Below are 20766 nucleotides of genomic sequence, written 5' to 3'. Positions count from 1 at the left end.
AAATGTAACCATTGTCAGTGCAGCTTATATGCGTGGTTCGTTCACAAAAACTGTGGAATTAGAGCATAAAATCTCGATTTTACGGATCTCAATTTAACTATCAAATTTAACGGACAAATTTTCCCATCCGTATTCCGTTCAATAATGTTTGGTAAATGAATTAGCATGTTCTGATGTGTAAATATGATTTTTTTGTGGTTTTATAAAATTATAACAGTAGTTCTGTTTTTAAAAGCATTGTTCATTTATTTAGATAAACACATGTAAATTTTTTAACATATGCATTTGGAAAACCTATTTTATTATACAATAGACTTTTGACATTAACGGACCACCCTTTCCCCCCCACCTGCCCAGATAATTAGTACATTAAATCAAAGGTATAGCGCCTGTACACGTGCATGGATTTATTATCAACAAAAGTGTGTTACTATCTACTATCTACAAAAGTTACTATACTAGTTACTATCAACAAAAATTTTAAACTATCGTTACTGTTTACACGCAAACTCTCTCCAATCTCATTCTTAAAGAGTAAGTGAGACGCGACGTTGTCATTGTATGGTACTATTTGCGTGGTGTAGTTCATTTTTTTGCCGGCAGGTTCGCCACCATCGTCCTACTGCGCAAGCGCAGATCGAAAAAATCCTAACTGTCGCATGAAAATTCAGAAGCTTCTGAACTTTTTTGATTCATGCATGCAATCTTGCAACTGCAGGATAATACATGTTTACACATACATTTTCTTGTTATGGTCGCGATAACAAGAAAATGCGCATGTAAACACTTATTATCGTGCAAGTTACAAGATTGAATGCATGTATCAAAAAAGTTCAGAAGCTTCTGAGCTTTCAGGCAATAATTGGTACTATACAAATATTGGCAAACCTGCCAGAAGAAATACGAAGTACACCGCACAGAATATTTTGACGTCTACCGATTACCTTCGAATTTTTCCGAACCTGTCTGAATCTGTCAAAAATAGCACAATACAATAACAACATAACACTCGCTTATGCTTGAAGAAAGAGACAGGAGAGACAATCAGTTAAAATACACACTATAGGTGCAAGTAAATTCATGTATGTGTATAGGCACTATTACACTGTACATTATGTATACAAATAAAAAAAACCAGAGAAAAATTCATATTTCTAGTACGGTTTGATAATCCGGCCAGGTAACAGGGAAGAGATGGGGAGGAAAAGTGGTACAAAGCCATAGTGAATATAGATAATATGCAATTTAGATTTTGGTGTCTTTGATGATAAACTTGGTGCTTCATAAAACTATTAGCAAAGTATTAATTTATAACTAAAGAATACTCACATCCTGATTGACAGAATAAAGTAGACCAGAATACGCAACGTTTGCGTTAAACCTCTCAATCATTTCTGGTCGAGAATGGCCTAGGGCAGAGATCAGAAACCTGGAATAAATAAATCAAAATAAATATATATATCAGGCATTAGCCAACAGATAGATCGCTAAGGACATTTTTTGTCAACACATTTTATTTTTACACAAAATAGTGATTTAGAATTTTCTCAAATAAATAGATGATAATGGCAAATATTTGTAACAAATTTTACATTCAAATCGAGTGATTTACAATTAGAACTACAAAGAAGAATTACGGAAATATAAGTAGCATGATTGCAGTGCTATAAAAATTAATTTTGAATATATTTTATTGTTCGATAATATTAGATTTCAAATAAGAAAGTTATAATCGTATAAAAGTAATCAGGGATCAAGAAATTGAGCAGAATCCAGGGGAACTTAGTACAAACCTCAAATGATTGGATTCGGTTTCTTCATCCACGGCCACGTGTAATGGCCCCAAGCGTTTCCCCCGCGGCGTGAGGTGCATCTTTACGTGCACGTCTCTGTTGCCTGACGACCGCACACCATCCAATAAACTCGCCAGAAGCGCATCCCTAAATTATTTCAATAAATAAATTACAAATCACAGTACAGCAACTCTTTGCGAGCAAATGAATAAAGAGTAATTATATCCGGGGCTCAATTTTTGAAATAAGCAGTAGCATAAAAAAGGACAGCATTCCCTAACTTGTCATGTAAGGAAACAGCAACGGTAAGTGTAGCATACTACAATGCCACATTTCCTGGCTTAAGAACCTCCGTGATTGCAGCTCCACTGAACTGTTCCGGGTAACAGATTATAAGGCAAAGATCGCTCTGATGGTGGCCGACCCTCACTAGCGAATGGCACGTTAAGAAGAAGTATCATAAAAGATATCACCTTGCTTAAAAAAAGCAGTATCGTACTTTGAACGGTGTCCAATAATGCCCTGAAAATTTGGTGAGTACATTTCAGATCGGGTAAGATTTTGCATTATATTTCAGTCTATGAAATCCATGACAGCTCAGGTAATGACATAACCATATTTTATCGGTAACCATTATACTGCCGTACTAAGCACAGAGGCCGTAACTGACGTATTTAGGTATTTTCATGTTTTTAGATATTTGGATTCTGCAGAGTTTTTGTATAAGATCGGTGAATAAATCCAAGCCGTAACTGCTATAGTTACGGAGAAATCAAGGGTTTTAATAGCCGTATCTACGGAGTTTGAGAAATAAACTCGATAAATACTACGCGATTTGGTTGTAACTATCATTTACTAAGGCATATTAGCCGTATCTGACATATATATGGCTAATATCAATACATAATAATAATAATAATAACATAAATCAAATTTTCAAGGTATGTAAACAAATCTTAAACCAAAATTAACTATTATAGGCAAATAAAATAAATAAAAAGTTCCCCAGTATTAGCAGGAAAAGTAAAATAATATGAAAGCTCAGATCTCCCACTTGCCTAAAATGCAGATACGGCCTCTGTGCTTAGTACGGCAGTATAGTACCATTGTTAAAACGATTTATTCTTAAAGTAGGTAGATAACTTATTAATCCTTAAAAAGGCTACTCTCTAATATCAATTATATACGTAATAATTATAATATTACAATGTTAAATACGTGAATGTAAACAAAACATGCAATGTATTTTACAAACATAATAAAATATGAATATTTAAAATATGTATGTTCTTATATCAAAAAATCACAATACTTAAATATTAAATAACGATAATATTTAAAAGAGAAAGATAGCGCCTCTGGCGGCAAGCTGTCAAAGTCAAACACCTCCGCTGCTTTTAGTTTGAGTTTATATATTGAAACCATATCGAAACAAATGTAAAATTTCTCATACAAAACTGAAGCAAGATGATTTTCTTTTATAACATAGCTTATTTAAAAAATTCTCCTCTAGGTCATAAATACAATGTCCTACCACGTGTAAATTTATTTGAGGAAAGAGTTTAACTGCCGAAAGCCGTAATTACGTCAATTCTAACATTAATTACGCCTAACTAATTGCGGCATAGAAACGATTAGCACCTAACCAAGCCACTGAGCAACGCCCTTTCCAAATGGTTGAATAAGTGAATTGGATGAACATTTTATATGCATTATTTTATGCCGAACGGTAACGAGTCGGTTTATAGCACCGATTTGATAAAATTTTAAATAAAGATGTGTATAATTTACTACGCTGAGATGACGGCTTATACTGCTCAGATCATTATAATGATAGCAGGTAACATTAAGAGATCCAACTGTCTTTGAAGAAGTGTACGATAAAAAGATTTAAAAACATCGAGTGTACCTTTCTGCAGCTGTATAGCATCGCATCTGTCCATTCATGTATTCAATGATAAACAGTTGTGGATTGTCGGGATCTCGTATCAGCGCCCATACATCGGCCAAAGGTCTGAGACAGCAGACAGAGTAAGTCTGAGGATCCCTTTCCAGGATGCAGGTATCGGAGAGACATAACGTCCGACGGGGAGGCTCAATGTGCCTCAGCGAGTTTACTTTGTGCACCACAAACTCACTGACTGATGTTTGATGTTCATCACCGCTGCAACATATAAATAACTTTTCATTGGAAAGTGTACGAAAGAGACATATTTATGATCCCTGAGGGTTTAACATTGCGAAAATGGATTGCTATAAATAAAATACGACACAGTATTCTATCGACTGACAGAGAGACCTTGCAGCAGACAGAAGGGAGTGGAGACATTTCCTGGAGACGGCTAAGACCCGTGTCGGATTGTAGTGCCGATTATGAATGAATGGATTTATTGTACATTTTACGTGACTTCCAAATTGGAAAACCAACGATTTTGGGCCATTTTTTGCCACTGGAATAAACATTACGTTACCTTGAAATTGTATCAGATATCAGATATTAAATTACGAATAATGCACCTGTATTTTCCAAAGCGTTGATTTTGAAAATCTTCAAGAGTGATGGTGGCCGGCAGCACTTTAATTGATATCCCGAGCGTATTGGAGGCGGCGTCTAGCAGTTTGTTTCTGATCTCAGCATAATTGGAAGCGGCGAACAGGTGCAGCCGACTGAAACCGCCACACGCTATCACAAACCCACCCGGATAGTCCTGGACTCCAATTATCCCCTCGATTTCGCTGTAGCTGTAACTGGCCAGAGGGATGTTAGTCACCGGGTCCAACTGGTCCAGGGAGCACGGAGTCACTTGCAAGACGACAGGCATTCGCGTATCACTCCAATGATGCTTGTAAGCTTCATACCGCTGAAAATCAACATTTCTTTCGTTAGTTTTGATAATATTCGTTCATTGAGACATGGTTTATGTAGGTCACAGAAAATTTATCATGTGGACAAAATATCGTCTCTGTTCTGGCAGAACACACTAACTGGAGAATACTAGTTTTGAGTAATTTGACTTTGAAGTTGTTAAAATGTTTGAAATGGTCTATCATGTGAGTTTATTAAGTAATCGTAAAAAGGATGACTTTAAAATAAAGACTGTTTATTTATTAAGAAAGTTTCCAGACGGTAAAGTTTGAAATAAGGAACATTTTGGTATAACTAACTCAATATGTCATTTTTTTGAATTAGTGTCTTCTGCCAGAACAATGACGATATGATAGCTGACAAAATAGAACATTAAATTTCGAGTGAAGGATTTTTTACAATTATTTATTATTTATTATTCATGAATAGATTAGAAAAGAAAACTCCACCTGTGTAACACTTTTAATTAGGTACATTATTGGATGTACACATATAAATTGAAATTACAAATATAAAGGAATCATTTTAATCTGCATTATTAAACATCATTTGTGGCGAAATTTGTGGTCAACACACAATAATTAGGTATTGCTTGATAATGTCATACTGATTATTATACCCCGATTTACTGCTGACAGTACGTATTATCGCGGCCATAATAAAAAAATGCACGTGTAAACATGTATTATCATGCAAGTTGCAAGATTGCATGCATGAATCAAAAAATTCGGAAGCTTCTGAATTTTCAACATGACAGTTGGGATTTGTTCGATATCTGCGCCTGCGCAGTAGAATAATAGTGGCAAACCTGCCGGTAAAAAAACGAACTACACCACGCAGACTCATTTTGAGTATAATCGATTTTCATGACCTGTCAAGTAGTACTATAAAATGACAACATCGAATCTCGCTTACTCTTGAAAAATGAGATTGGCGAGACAGTCAGCACGTTTACGTGTAAACAGTTATTATCGCGATAGTTTAAAATACACACGATTGGTGCAAGTAAATCCATGCACGTGTACAGGCGCTATTAAGTTAATTTAATCTTTTCTATTTAGTATTACAACCATTGATTTACTATATAGGATAGGCCTTTAGCTAAATTCACATGGATTTGATGGATACACACCTTCTGATAGTTCGCAAAGCATTCGGAGCCATTCATTGGTCGGCGTATTGGTATTAAACAGTATGCAGCCAATAATGTATCGCCTGATTAGTATTGAGTGGTTTTCAGCCAACGAGATTTTATATCGGGTTTACCCAAACTGAAGGTATGCAATGTATGATTTCTTACGTTCGGCTGAGAAGCCAATGCCTTGCGCATTGGACTATGAGACCGCAGTAGTAGTAATACCGGAGTATATAATTGTTTTTTGAATTCGACGTGAGCAATTATCTGGCTACCTGTTTCTACTACACTTTATAACTTCCAAAAAAAATATGCCAATGAGTTTTTTCCGTTGAGGCTTCACCATAATAGGAATCGTGTAGTTTAGTGCTCGCCAAACAAGGGGAGGTTCCCTCCCAGCACAACGTTCAATGGTGTCCCACATTCCTCATACATGCAAGTAATGGTTGTAGGCACATGATGAGTATTGAATCATACTACAGATATTTATAAACCAAAAATATTAAAATTAATTATCAACATTAAAAAATTCATTAAACCTTTTTTTCGCGTTAAATATATTAAAATTTATTGATTAACAGCGCAAAATATAATTTTGATTTAACATGCAACATATACATGTTTTAGTTGGACATGTATACGTGTTTTAATATGTGATTCTCTGCAACCTGAATTTGATATAAATAGATGTTATTGTTTTATAAATACTATATCATTGATCATTTCAAACATAGAATGTCAAAAGAGGAATTTGTAACTACCATATTTCAATACAGATAGTGAGTAAAGAATGTTAATTTTCCTATGGCTACCAATTATTATTGAATCAAACTAAAAACAATGTGGAATGTTGGACGGGATATTTGTGTACGAGCTGCCTTAGGCACAATGCACTGACACTCGACTCGACACCAATATAATCCCAATGAAATTGTTTTTTTCCAAGCTGTATTTTGTTAGTAGGTACATTAAATTTCATGATATTGTTTATGAACGCAAATAAAATCAGTTGCATCTGTGTCGAGTTTGTACGCGGGACCAACCTTATATTTTCATTTAAATAGTAATATTCCCACGAAATATAATTAAATTGGTGAAGATACAGTACTGCATATGATCAAAAGAAAACTTTGAAAAAAAGACTGATTCACATTTTTAAATGTATAAATCACAATGAACAATTATACCACACCACTTCTATACCACTTAAACACGGTTCAATTCGACCAATCGAATGAAATAATGGCGGTCACTGGAAATTATCCATACCTATTTCCTAATTGAGATTTTCACCTACTGTAACCCAGAAACAAAGGAAAACAGAAAACGAATAGGTTGTTAGGACACCGGAGCTAGATTATTTTGTCTGGAAATTTGTACGTATGCTGTTAGCCGTATCACACTTCACCGTGAAATGTTGTATCGGAAATATATGGTTGTATTTATTAAAGGTTGTCCAACCTCTTTGGGTCGTATAGTACTGAAATATAATTTATGTCTAAATAAAACACGGTTCTTGTCGGTTTACAGGAAGCCAGCGACAAACAAATTTTGAAAATATCCGATATATTGGATTATTTGTTAGGTTAGGTTAAGTTTTCATTCTTGAATTCATGAATTTTGTCAAAATCAACTGAAAATTGGTGCGGTTCCCAACTGGATTCCTGCAAACCGAACAAAATACGTAATAAAAACTATCGAAATACAAGGGAAAGACAGTAGAAAATAGGTATGTAATTAAATTAGAAATTCAGAACAATGCGTAATTTTGTCATCTCTTTCGAATAAGAAAGCTCACGGTGAACTGTGCTACGGTGAAATATTATACGTACAATTTATATGTAACCAGATTATTTATGGAAAAATCCACCTACTGTTTAATTTTCATAACGAATTGTTCAAAAAAATTTTTTTTAATTGTTTTACATAAATTGGTTTGATTTTTACATTAAAAAATGTGGAATTATGGACCGCTTTTTAAATACTTACTTTTTGATGATTTGAAGTATTATATCTTTACCATTAAATCTAATAGAGTATAGTACTTAATAGGAATAACATACAAAATTTTCCTTAGGCTTTTCGGCAAACATGTGCCTGTATTTGAAGGCTTCGGTCAAAACAAGGTTTTTGTGCTCTGACGAAAACTTCATGGTGTCTATTTTCCTGTCCTTCCTCATTATCAAGGAAAACTCGTTCAATGTGGAGGCATTCAATTTCCCCGACGACGTCAGAGTGATGATGTCACAATATGGCCATCTATTAGTTATTTCCAACTTATCAGGATTGTAAGTTGTAATCCCCATTGTCCCAATGGAGAAAATCCGCTTGTACTTTCCCTTCCATGAATGTTTTGTGACCAGGAAACAAGCGATGTCATAGTTATCCTTTAAAGGAATCATTTTATCATGGCCTGTTTTTGTAAATAAAAAAGAAAACAATAAAATGTTAATAACAGAATGTTACTTGTGCAATTTATTATAATTACATATGTAAATAGACCGATTCCGAGATCGCACCATAATTAAATACGATGACTGGATGTATTCAATGTCACAAAGAATTTAATCGGCATAAAACAACACATGATATCGCTGTTTCAGTGCATGCAATATCAAATAAACAAATGATTATCTCAGTACAAAGATAGCGGCGGTCGCTCGCTTAACAATAACTTTGCTATAGAATATTTGACAAACACTGTTAAAGAGGTTGTAGAGATGTATTTACCGTTGAAAGTTTACCGTGAGATATCAAAATTGAAACAAAAAATGAAATGTGTCCGACGTCGCTATTCGCCTACCGCGAAACCATATTATCACCAATTTGACATTTGACAAGTAGGATGATATACGCCAACATTGCCGGAATGTTTTGTGTTAAAAAACCTATAAATGTTGCCAGTTTACCCAATTTACTCTATTCTCGTTGGACTCCAAAATTCTGTGGCAATCACCCAGAGATTCAATATTTTACTGATTCAATAAATTGATCACTTCACAATATTTTGAAAATAATTGCCTCTGGGAATGATGGCTGCTACAGGTATTCAATTTTCGACTCAACGGTAAATTCTTTTATCACTAGTTAAAATAGGATTTTTTGCTCAAATCTCGGAAATCATCAAAATTATTTTACACCTACTAATTGCGATAGACAAAAAAATAAGACCAAAATTTATTTATTTTATATTAAATTTTATAATCACCCTTGAAGGATTAACTTACTACCATTTATCGTGTATTCTGATAAAGTCTTCAAAAATGTCCTCTCTAATGTCAACATTATAATGAAGGTCAATGGCATTCATGACTCATACGTCATGATATGGCTAAGCTAAAGAATACATTTTAATAATTATTATTGATGACACATAATGGAGTAGCCGTCTTCTAAAACACGTTATACATATTATTCACTGGGTTTTCATAGGACCGATGTAATTAAATCAAAATTTCTAATCAAAACTTCAGTCGATAATCACAAGAAACAAATCTTCAACACTCACTAACTTATTGAAAAGTTGCGTTGTTGCTAAGCCTGCTACACAAATGTCCTTTATGTATATATTTATCAAACAAAAAACAATTATTTAATAATACTAATACATAATAAATCACGGAATAGTAGATAGGTAGGTCCTAAATATGTTAGGCCTAAGCCCCAGGATTGTTTCAACTAGGTACCTACTTAGGTACCTATTCCTTTAAATTAATTAATAATAATTATTAGGCACTGCATGAAATATCTGCAATCATTCAATCTCTTTGGTTCATATTCAAATCAAAATGCAGTGCTGCAGAGATTGTATGAAAGTGAAAAATATCCGGAACATGTTTCGGTACTATAGTTTTAAATTTTAAAAATCGAATGCTTCTGATCCGTTCACAAGCAACCCAGAAGGTTTTAGGTACCTACCTAATAATTATAATAATATAGGTAGGTAATCCTCGTGGGGTTTTAGTTAGTTTTAGTTTTAGTTTGTGGGGTTTCTCTGGTTTTTCCCATAAATACCTATGTGGGTCTTTTCTATACACAAGGCGGTTATTGGCGGCTATCTACGGTAGTTTATCATATTTACGTACTGGGAAGTTAATTATTACAATAAAATAACCGTCTGAACCAGGGAACGCAGAAATATTTTCTTTTCTGTGGTCTGAACTGTCAAAAAATGTTTAACAGCCCCTCTCTTGGCAGTATTAACTTTTAGAGCGAGGTAGACAGTTTTGACAGCTAACTTATTGTAACAATTATAATAGGTAGGTACCTTAATAGAGGTCCATTTACCTGGATCACCCAATGTTAAAACTCAAATTTTTTGGGTGCGTTTGTTTGTGCATCGTTAGTGCACGTTTGTGCACGATTTTTTTTCGTTTGTGCACGTTTCAAATTGGGTGTTCCAGCTAAACGTTGGGTCACCCAATGTTGAAATTTCAACTTTTTTTGAGTGCATTCGTTTGTGCATCGTTAGTGCACGTTTGTGCACGCGTTTTTTTCGTTTGTGCACGCACATTAAGGGGGTTATTCGCATTTCAATTTGGGTGACCCAGCTAAATGCTGGATAATTGTGTCACTAAACTTGGATTATTTTCAAAATTTAAATTGTAAGCACTAGTACGTTGGTAGTGAACGTTAGTGCACGATTCTTTTTTGCCTTTTCACCTGTATTCAGCGCGCTATTTAATTTTTAAGTTTGTATGCAAAACCTGACTGCGTGGGTTAAAAAATATTTTTTTTAGTGAAATCTCTTGTCGCATAGCTAATGCGCAATTCTGCATACTTTTTTTATTTTTTTCTCATATAGTGCGTGAGTTATTCGATATGAAATATTTGATGAACGTTAAGTAGAACCACCCAACAAACTTTTTTTAACGTTTTATTAGGTCATCAATGTGTCTATTATTGGCTTACGTTTGTGCATGTACTTTTTTTGATTTCGAGATTATATCTTGAGAGATATTATTTTTTTAAATTTAGTGACTTGATACTTGAACCATTAAATTTACCTTAAAATTATTTTGTTAGGTGCATACGATTACATATATTTTTTTTAAACTTTTAACATGATTTTTTAATTTTTTATCTCTTATATTAGGCTATAAATTAGATTTTGCGATAAGATTAAATTACGCGAAAAATTCCCATTTTTCCATTTTTACTAAGTACCCCGTCAAAATATCCCGAACAAAAACAACCGCATCCGTTTGGAAGATCCACTCAAAAGAATCTCGCAAAATAGCCAAAACGGTGTATGCTCTCTAAATATTTCGATTTATAATAGATTACTTAAAAATAAATATTTTGTATTCACAAAAGTGTCAAAATTAAAAAAAAATCATTATTAAACTTAAAATTTGTCTTTTTATTTATGATTTTGAATGGATCAATGTTAGTTTCATAAGCAAAAATGCAGTAAATAATAATTATACTTACCTACTGTTTTTAACTTATGATCCGTAATAAAAAATAAATAAGTTATAATACAATAATTAGGTTGGTATGCATATTTTTGAAAAATGCAATGTATTTTTATGCAACGATATTTTCTTCAAAAGATAATATTGGAATGATATTTCGTCAACTAAATGCGCGGAACTTGTAACTCCGCTATAATTCACAGCTGGAAGAAAAATGTTTTAAAAAATGACCAGGATTTAGTCATTTAGAACATTAAAAACACTTTTAGTATTTTAATGTTATAAATGAATAAATCTGGTCATTTTTACAAAATATTTATTAAGATAGAATATAGAGGAGTTACATGGTTTGCTTTTGTTTTTTTGAGATTTGAACTGGGAATTACAATGTTTGAATTAAAATAAACAGCACCAAGTTTTACAGTATCTATTGCTTGTCTACATTATGTTGGAAAATTCAATAAAATCGCATAAATAGGGGTAACAAGCATCACATAAATGAACAAAATAATATTTAATTCATTTTAATTTTCGAGTTAGCTTCAAATGACAGATTATTATAAAATTAGTAATAATCAGCCACCATACTTGTTTTCAAGAACTGAGGGTATTTTAGTTATTTTATTTTATTTCATGCCTTTCTTGATATAGTTGAGGAAGGCTGCAAAGAATTTTGGTTGCATAATTAATAGTACTTTAATTTATTCGTACAGGGAGCTCTTGCTATTCTTCACTAAAACGCAGTTTGAAATTAATATTTCCATTTATTAGATCCATTATATTGCGGTGCTCGAATATAAGTCATTAGTTTTCCTCCTGGTCGTACCTATGGATTTGTAAAATCTAACACCAATATTTTTTTTATTAAAATGATGGCATAAATATGTGACATGGTATCTTCTTCTTCTTCCACGGTGCTACATCCCGGGGTGGGATTTGGCCTCCTCCACAACCGCTCTCCACTCACTCCGGTCTCTCGCCACACTTCTCCAGTTACCGGATCTTCCTATATGAAGCCAGTCCATTTCTACGGCGTCAGCCCATCTCCTTCTTGGACGGCCTCTGGGTCTCTTTCGTTGGGGTAGCCACTTCGTCATGATCCTTGGCGCTCTAACTTCAGGCATTCTCTCCACATATCCCACCCATCGTAGTCTTTGGGACTTACAGTGTCTTATGATTGTTTGCTGTTCAATCAGCTCTTCCAACTCGTGGTTCATTTTAATTCTGTAGTTCCCATTTTCCAACGTGGGTCCAAAGATTTGCGGAGTATTTTGCGCTCGAAGACAGCAAATTTGTTCTCCTCGTTTTGAGTCAAGCACCAACTCTCACAGCCATAAGTGACCACTGGCCTTAAAATCGTTTTATAAATTAGAAGTTTACTTCCACACTTACACCAGTCGCTTGCAGGCATGCCATCATTTATTCCCGGAGATAAGGCGGATTTTTATCTCCTCTGCTGTCTTATTTTGGGTATTTAGGCTGGATCAGAGATACGTGAACTTGTCCACCCCTTCATATGCATGCTGTCCTATGACTATATTCTGCAGCGGTACCTGATCGCGTGTGCTGACCATATACTTAGTTTTTGACTGGTTTATTTCCAGCCCAACGTTTTTTGCTTTTATTTTCATAGTGCCACCATGGTCGATCATCCTCTATTTGGATCTGCTTGTAATTAGTATCTGTCAGTGTGGTCTTTATTAGCCTTACTAGTTTTAAGGGAATTCCCAGTATTCTTAGGCTTTGCAGCATCTTATCCTTATTCACACTGGCGAAAGCTTGTTTAAAATCAATAAACAGGTGGTGGAGTGTCAGGTTGTATTCGTGCGCTTTCTCCATAGTTTGCCTCATGAGATGGATGTGATCTATGGTGGATCTATTTGGTCAAAGCAAAAATAGATGCATGATGGTTTGATGATGATTGCAGGCAAGCACTGTTTGAAAAAAATGAAGCAAAGAAGAAATGCCTACAAAGGGAAACGCGCCAAAATTACGAAACTTATAAAGAAAAGAGAAAAACTGCAACAAAGCTCTGTCGAGAGAAAAAGCGATTGATGCTCAAGAGAATACTTCAAGACATGGAATGTCAAAGAAGAAACAATGATCCCAGAAAATTTTACAAGATTCTTCGAAATCTAACGAAATCCTATCAACCTAGATTAAACTCCTGTAAGGATAGTGAAGGACAAATGCTGATCGAAAAGAAGGACATTATGGAAAGATGGAAAGATGAAAAGGTTATTTCACAACACTTTTAAATCAGGCTTATAGAAATGGTCATGAGGAAACGGAAGAAGTATTGTACCACACTGCTGAGGAATTTATTAATGAGCCTACTCTGCCTAATAAAGCACCTGGAACCGACAGGATAACAGCCGAGCTGATAAAGAGTGGTGGCCCTACACTGGAAGCAAATATCCACAAGATAATTCTCAATATTTAGGAAAAAGAAATTCTACCTGAGGAATGGAAGATGGGTATAATCGTGCCTATTCTGAAAAAGGGAGACAAAACAATGTGCGATAACTACAGAGGGATCACAATTCTAAACACAGCTTATGAATTTTTCTCATCTGTACTGTATAGCAGGTTAATGATCTATGGTGAGGAAATCCTGGGAGAATACCAATGCGGCTTCCGACCAAATAGATCCACCATAGATCACATCCATCTCATGAGGCAAACTATGGAGAAAGCGCACGAATACAACCTGACACTCCACCACCTGTTTATTGATTTTAAACAAGCTTTCGCCAGTGTGAATAAGGATAAGATGCCCCAGAATTTCTGTGGCACTCGTGATAATACAGTTTTTTGTATTTTCCCAGTCCACATTCACATCATCGGTTAATAAAGTCATTTTTAAGTTTGTTTCTATAGATTCCTGGTATTTATCCGAAATTTCTTCATCCCTCAATTTTTCAGCTCTCCATTTAGTTCTTCTCTGGCCTTATTTTTTCAGTATTAAGGAGATTTTTTGTTTTAATTTTGCTCTCATCAGGAAGTGATCAGAATCGCAATTGGCTCCTCTGCAGACGATCACATCCTCCACTGTTGTCGCTCTTCTTTTTGATATAAGAATGTGATCTATTTGGTTGCATGTATTACTTCCAGGTATTTTCCAGGTTCCTTTGTGGATATTTTTATGTTTAAACCATGTACCTATTACTAATTATGAAATTATTCGCAGCCGCTAAAAAGCATAGACTTTCACCATTATCGCTTGTCGTTTCATGCAAACTGTGCTGCCTAGCTACTTCTTTAAATGCTTCCTCTTTTCCAATTTTTGCATTGAAGTCTCCCAAGATAATTAGAGTATCATGTGGGGAGACTTTTACGCAGGCTCTCTGCAGATCTTCATAGAATCTATCCTTAATTTCCTCGGTCGCATCATCAGTTGGGGCATAAACGTTGATGAACGTAATATTGAAAAGTGTACCTTTCAGTTTAAGTTTACATAATCTCTCACTAATCGTTTGTCCTTAATTCTTTGCTTGGGTCGTTGGTTTATGGGGAGTCCGGGGTCCAAGGCAGTTGTTTTGGTGTTCGTAATCAGGGTTTTTTTTACCGTGTTGGGTGATTAACCCTACGACGAACCCTCCTCCTTTATCCGGGCTTGGGACCGGCCATAGCGTAGGTAGAGTCGTTCCCTATTACTATAGGTGGAGATTGTGACATGGTATGGCTTAGGTTTTTCCTGGATTCTTTAAACGCAGTTATATAATCAGCATGAACACGTTTTTTTTATTTCTCAACCTCATTTCAATTACAGAGCGAATCGTTCAACCTTAATTTGAGTGTGGTCCTTCTCCTTTTTTTAATGTACATTGGTGATATTACGTGGCATTGCAATATTAATTTAATAAAGCATTGGTGAGTACTAAATTTTTTCCTGTTTTTTTTCCCTGCTCCATCACTATACAGAATAGTGGTTTTATAGTCGTCGTCGTCGTCGTCATAGAAAGAGGCAGAAGAGGGAGAGTAAATTATTGACACATTACACTGGAAAGCTAATTTGCAGTAAGCCCACTTTCGACTTCAATCAAAACATTGCAAAGACCATCAATCGTTTTTGGGTGCAGAGAGTAAAATTATGAATGGCAAGTTTTGTTTTAAAATATGCGCTGGACACATTAGATTTTTGATATACCAAAACGCATTGTAGGTCTATTGTAAACACATATTTTTCAGTAATTTTGTCAGATTCCTTTTCACTTCTGGCGTAGGTATTTTTTCTTTTCTTGCTGAACAAGGTATTTTAGTCCATCTAAATTATTTGTTTGACTGAAATAGTTTTCAATTCAGGTATTCAAATTTCTGACTTAAACTTCCATACTTTGTTTAAAATGTTTATTTGTCCCTTAAAATGGTCGAAATCAGTGTTTCTAAACCTTTTGACAGCTGCGGATTACTGAAATTATTAGAAACGTTTTACGCACCGCTAACGTATAAGGAAAACATATTATTATATAAATATAATAACGTATGATAGCAGTTAATTTCGTCACGTAAAACCATTAATATATTTAAGGACAAAAACACAATGCTCAAATATTTACAGTTGCACAGGTTTTTATTAAAATTTTAGCATAAGCATTTGGACGCCAAAAAATCGCGGACCACCAGAAAACTTTCTGAGGACCACTGTTCTAAATCAATATATACATGCACCATTATGTCAATAAAAGTGTCTTTTTACACATTTTTTTCTGATATTCCAAATTACAGTATTTTGGGCGTACTATACCTGTTTTATATCGTACATAGTACGCGGACCAAAATTATAGTACAAATACTATAATTATAGTACGGTTGGTAACACTGGCGCTCAATGTGATTTTCTTTCCCCAAACCTCGTGTTTGTGATTGTCTCACTAATTCTATGATTAACTACACCACTGTGATTGTAGCCTATTGTAGTGTCAAAAAAATAAAAATAACATTTGACAACAAATTAACGTTAGTGTCTTTACAACACTGTTATCCTATTCTATATTCATGCAATACGTCCTGTATGAAGTTGAAAAATGAACTACCCAAGTAGAGTATACGTTTTATAACTTTGCACTTTTTACTACAGTAATACGCCTCTGCTTGATTACCTCGCATAAAATTAGATCAAATGATATTAAATTGTATTAATAAATCTAGTAATAAATAATATATGTAAAAAAAAATATTTTTAGAATATATTACATCATTTTTATCCTAGCGCCGGTGTGCAAAGTTATGAAGCATAATATACTCTACACTGCGATCAAGGTGATTGTTACAAATTTGCGTCACACATTTTTGACTAGTTCGCTAATGTTTCTGTTGAAATTTTCTATACATTGTTTAACTCACCAGCCCTTTCCGATATGATTAAAAAAATCGATTACATAACTGTGTAAAAACTATCAAATGAATTTACTTTGTCGAATGTTTAAATTAGTATTAAAATAAATGTGTCTAATGCAATGACATTAATATGGACGAAGCATCTGGGAAAAAAAATGACACTCACTTTTTTTCAGGTCTGCCGAATGGCATAATCTGTTCTAACGCACTTACAATAAAGGTGATATTGCTATAAATTCCTGATGCTTTTTGTTAGGTCTGCTGAATGGTTCGGTTCGAAAGGGTTCGCTCAAATGAACATTGACACTAGAAACACTGTTCTAACACCATTCCAATAAAGGTCATATTGCTATAAATTCCCGATGCTTTTTGTTGGATCAGCCGAATGGTTCGGTTTGAAAGAGTTCGCTCAAATGAACATTGACACTAGAAGCACTCTTCTAACACCATTCCAATAAAGGTCATATTGCTATAAATTCCCGATGTTTTTGTTGGGTCCGCCGAATGGTTCGGTTCGAACGGGTTCGCTCAAATGAACATTGGCACTAGAAACACTGTTCTAACGCCAATACAATAAAGGTCATATTGCCATAAATTCCCGATACGTGATATCGCATAATGGATATTGCGTGACGTCTACCTATACATGTGCGAATGTCGCTATGCGCGAATTTACTTGCTAGCCACTGTATTGAGTGCCATTAATAATGTCATTGGTCTAATGGGATCTTTAGTACAGTAAACCTCCGATAATGCGTGTGTGGTTTATCCATGCATGAATTTAATTTAAAAAAAAACACTCACTTTCATGTTTACGGGTCCTATAAGTAAAAAATGTATCACAATCATGTGTTGCGGCAACCCATCTGGTGTCAGCTGTTGACACTTTATTGGAATACATCGACCAATGGGAATTCGAATAAAACGATATATTATCTCTTCGTAATTAAATTCGAACTGATATTAGAAAGATTCCTGCAAACAAACCAAAATCACAGATTTTCTTGATAAATAATGATAATTAAACATGTTAAAATAATTGTCTGCTTTAGAAATATATAATAATATGTAGTATTTTAAGCATAGTTCGGATTATCTGTGTATTTTGTTTATTCGTGCCGTCTCTTCCCGCCATTAGGATGAATAATGGGGAGTCTGCGGTACAACTGAAATGACAGTTATAAATTACTAAGTACATGGATTCTCGAGTTAAAGTCATGGCTATCTGTCACCCATAGACTGTAACCAAGTGTCTTAGGGTAACATTATCCATGACAATATTTTAACCATTAGTGTGAACACGAAAGTATTATATTATGGTAACCTTTGGTTTAAGTTATGTTTCTCTTATTTTCTTTAATTACTGTCTATGTCATGTTTAAATAATAATTTCAATTCAATTACCTACCTACCTATATACGATTATTATAATCCTCATATTAATTACTTCCAATCAAATATTTTCCATTTATGTATCCATCTCATAAGTATAATTACTGTTTTATATTATAAATTAAGCATTAATAATTGCTACAATAAATTTTATATAATATTGATATGCATTGTTTTTCTTTTTTCTTTGACCATGTCCGCTCCTTAGTTGGAGTGTATGAACACCACACAGTGCCTTCAAGAATCCTTTCTTCTCGCCAATCTTATATGTCTTCTTAGGTTACCTATGTTAGATACCCGCCATATAAACTCTATGGATAGTATTTAGCCGTCTTCCAGAACGCTGCAATCCAGTTGGCTTGAAGAACAGGCAATTTAGATTGAAATTCGAGCCTGGTTCAACGTTATTACTCTCAGTATGATAAGAGGCTGTTTGGTTTGCTCTCTTACCTTCTCGTTACTGCTAAAAAAGTGCACTCGCATACCCACTATCCGTAGTAATCGCAATTCTATACTTATTAACAAAACTCATGGTCTTTCATCGTGGGTCTGAGGGAAGAAAAAATAAATAATGGAAAAACAGTGGTTTCTCTATGGCCTGCACATTTTGAAGCGGGCCCCTAGGCCAGGAAGCTTGATGGGCCCCCTACCTATTTCTAAGGTTAAGGGCTGTGATGTTCTACAATAGTGTTCTCCAAATCCGAACCCACGGTTCCACGAAATGAAATGAAGAGTATTTTTTGTATTTTACTGACGGCACAGCAATTGTGCCCTCATTAGTTGCCCATTAGATATAATTAGCATGTTATTTAAATGTGGTTATTAAATATAATTAAATGCTCCGCGGTGAAAGGGTAAATAAATTCACTTGAATTATTGAGTGGTCGGCTCGTCATCATATGGCGCACTGATTGCGACCCCCTTTTGTGAGGTGTCTTGAAATTTGTACGTATACAGTTCACCGCAGGACATTTCTTCGTATGCCGTTGTACGTGGAACATATTGTGTTCCTATAACATTATTTTAATCAAATGACGAGTTCTTCGTTCAACATTTCACCGTGGAATATTTATATTTTGTACGTATTGTCATGTTACATTTCACGTAACATGGCTACATTTCAAACGCAGATATTAAAATAAATAATGTTAATTTAAATAACAAAATTTGGCACAACCTTGTTAAAAAGTGTGTGTCAACCCTTGTTTCCAAGACAATGACGGTTAAAAATAGGCCAATCGGGTTTCTTCCCGCCTTTTTGAAAGCGTCTTGTCAACAAATAAATTATTTCCGCCCCCGCAAGATCCTCACTCCGAGATTAGATTCAGTACCGATCGGACGTGCTTGTTTAAACAATTAGATACAGTTTCAACGCCATTTGTAGTTACTTCCTTTCGGACAGGGAGAAGGATTCGCAGTTCATAATTCCAGCCAAGATGAAGTTCCAGCCATCACAATTTAAACATAAAGTTAAGTAATAATTACCATCTTCCAACAAATGCTCTATGTCCATACCAAGTAAACGCTTCTCAAAGTTGTATTAAAAATCTGTATTTGTTTTAGTATGTTTTTAAATTTCAATGGTTTGTGTAATTAAATAACACTTTTCACGATTAGCTGTGTTCTTATTTTTATACTGTTATATTTAATTTGTAATTACACATCTTTCAAGGCGCCCAAAAATTATAATTTAATATTTCAACGAGTTTACAAATGACATTTTATTAGAGGTAGATAAATGATTTATAAGGCATTCTTTACACAGGGTTAAGTTGGCAGAAAGCCGAATCTTATAAGCTGTGAGATTAAATATTTCATGTTTTATTGATTGAATTAGTTGGCACTCAATGTTTAATAATTGTGCATTATAATTATTAAACTTCTTTTACTATTTACTATTTAACACACTTTACCCATTTTCTATTATGACAGTATCTTACACAATGCGGCGATAGTTTGTAAATAGTAAAATTCCAATTAGATTCAATACGAATTTTATGAGATGTCTTTATTGGTTTTAAATATTTTTAATAATGAACTAGGTAAATTTTATATATACGATGTGATTGTAATTATAATGTAATTACCTAGGTACCTATTTTCTTCTTTTCCCTTATATTCCGATGGTTATATTACGTATTTTTACAACGTTTTTCTTAGGTCGTATTCTTATTTTTCCGGTGGTTGTTTGTCCAGTACAAATCTTGCAATCGATTTTTAACTAACTTCGCGACTAGCTAGACATTTGAAACTTTTGGAATATATCAGAACACGACGACAATGCATTATTTTAATACTTTTAGACATCTTTAAGCAGAATTGAATTCATTTTTAGTTAATTCTGTTTTGTATGAAAAGTTATTTCTATACCATTATTGGTTGCTAGCTGGTCCTAGCAACTAAATTATTAAATAATAATACGTATGTTACTATGGAAATCAATATGAAATGACATTTTCATTATTCAGTATTTGAGTCGTATAGTTCCTATATACGATAAGTCCACTTTGATAAAATGTTAGCAAACTAAATATTTTCATTTAAAACTACTTCTTCTTATGAAAACCTATGATTGAATTTATATTATGGTGGTGTGTTGTTTTTATACAAATATTCACAATAAAATTAATCATTTTCATAGCAGTAAAGGAGAAATTGACAAAACAGTGATGGATTTATCGGCATTTGGAACTAACTGTCAAATTTATCGTATTTAGGAACCCAGTAGGTGTGACTTATCGGTCTTTGTTTCTCAACGCTAACGATGAGTGGTTGACAAGTATAGGGTAAATAAAAAACAATTATTATTTCAATAAATTCAAA

At 34.2% G+C, this 20766-nt stretch overlaps 1 protein-coding gene across 1 annotated transcript in view; it reads right to left on the bottom strand.

The window, feature by feature from the left end:
- Window positions 1–8661, bottom strand: part of Rme-8 (receptor mediated endocytosis 8) — a 52249-nt gene extending 43588 nt beyond the window's left edge. Inside the window, exons 1-6 of the mRNA XM_085943864.1 lie at window positions 8525–8661; window positions 7858–8207; window positions 4311–4654; window positions 3703–3957; window positions 1794–1940; window positions 1330–1429 (exon numbers count right to left, since the gene is read on the bottom strand). Coding sequence (XP_085799990.1) covers window positions 1330–1429; window positions 1794–1940; window positions 3703–3957; window positions 4311–4654; window positions 7858–8196 — 1185 coding nt within the window. The 5' untranslated portion in view covers window positions 8197–8207; window positions 8525–8661. The remainder of the gene's footprint in view (window positions 1–1329; window positions 1430–1793; window positions 1941–3702; window positions 3958–4310; window positions 4655–7857; window positions 8208–8524) is intronic.
- Window positions 8662–20766: the final 12105 nt, after the last annotated feature.

Source organism: Rhyacophila brunnea, unplaced genomic scaffold, assembly GCF_057557595.1.
Source record: "Rhyacophila brunnea isolate RB1 unplaced genomic scaffold, BYU_Rbru_1.0 scaffold_16, whole genome shotgun sequence".
NCBI lineage: Eukaryota > Metazoa > Arthropoda > Insecta > Trichoptera > Rhyacophilidae > Rhyacophila > Rhyacophila brunnea.
This window is presented reverse-complemented; position numbering and strand designations above follow the sequence as displayed.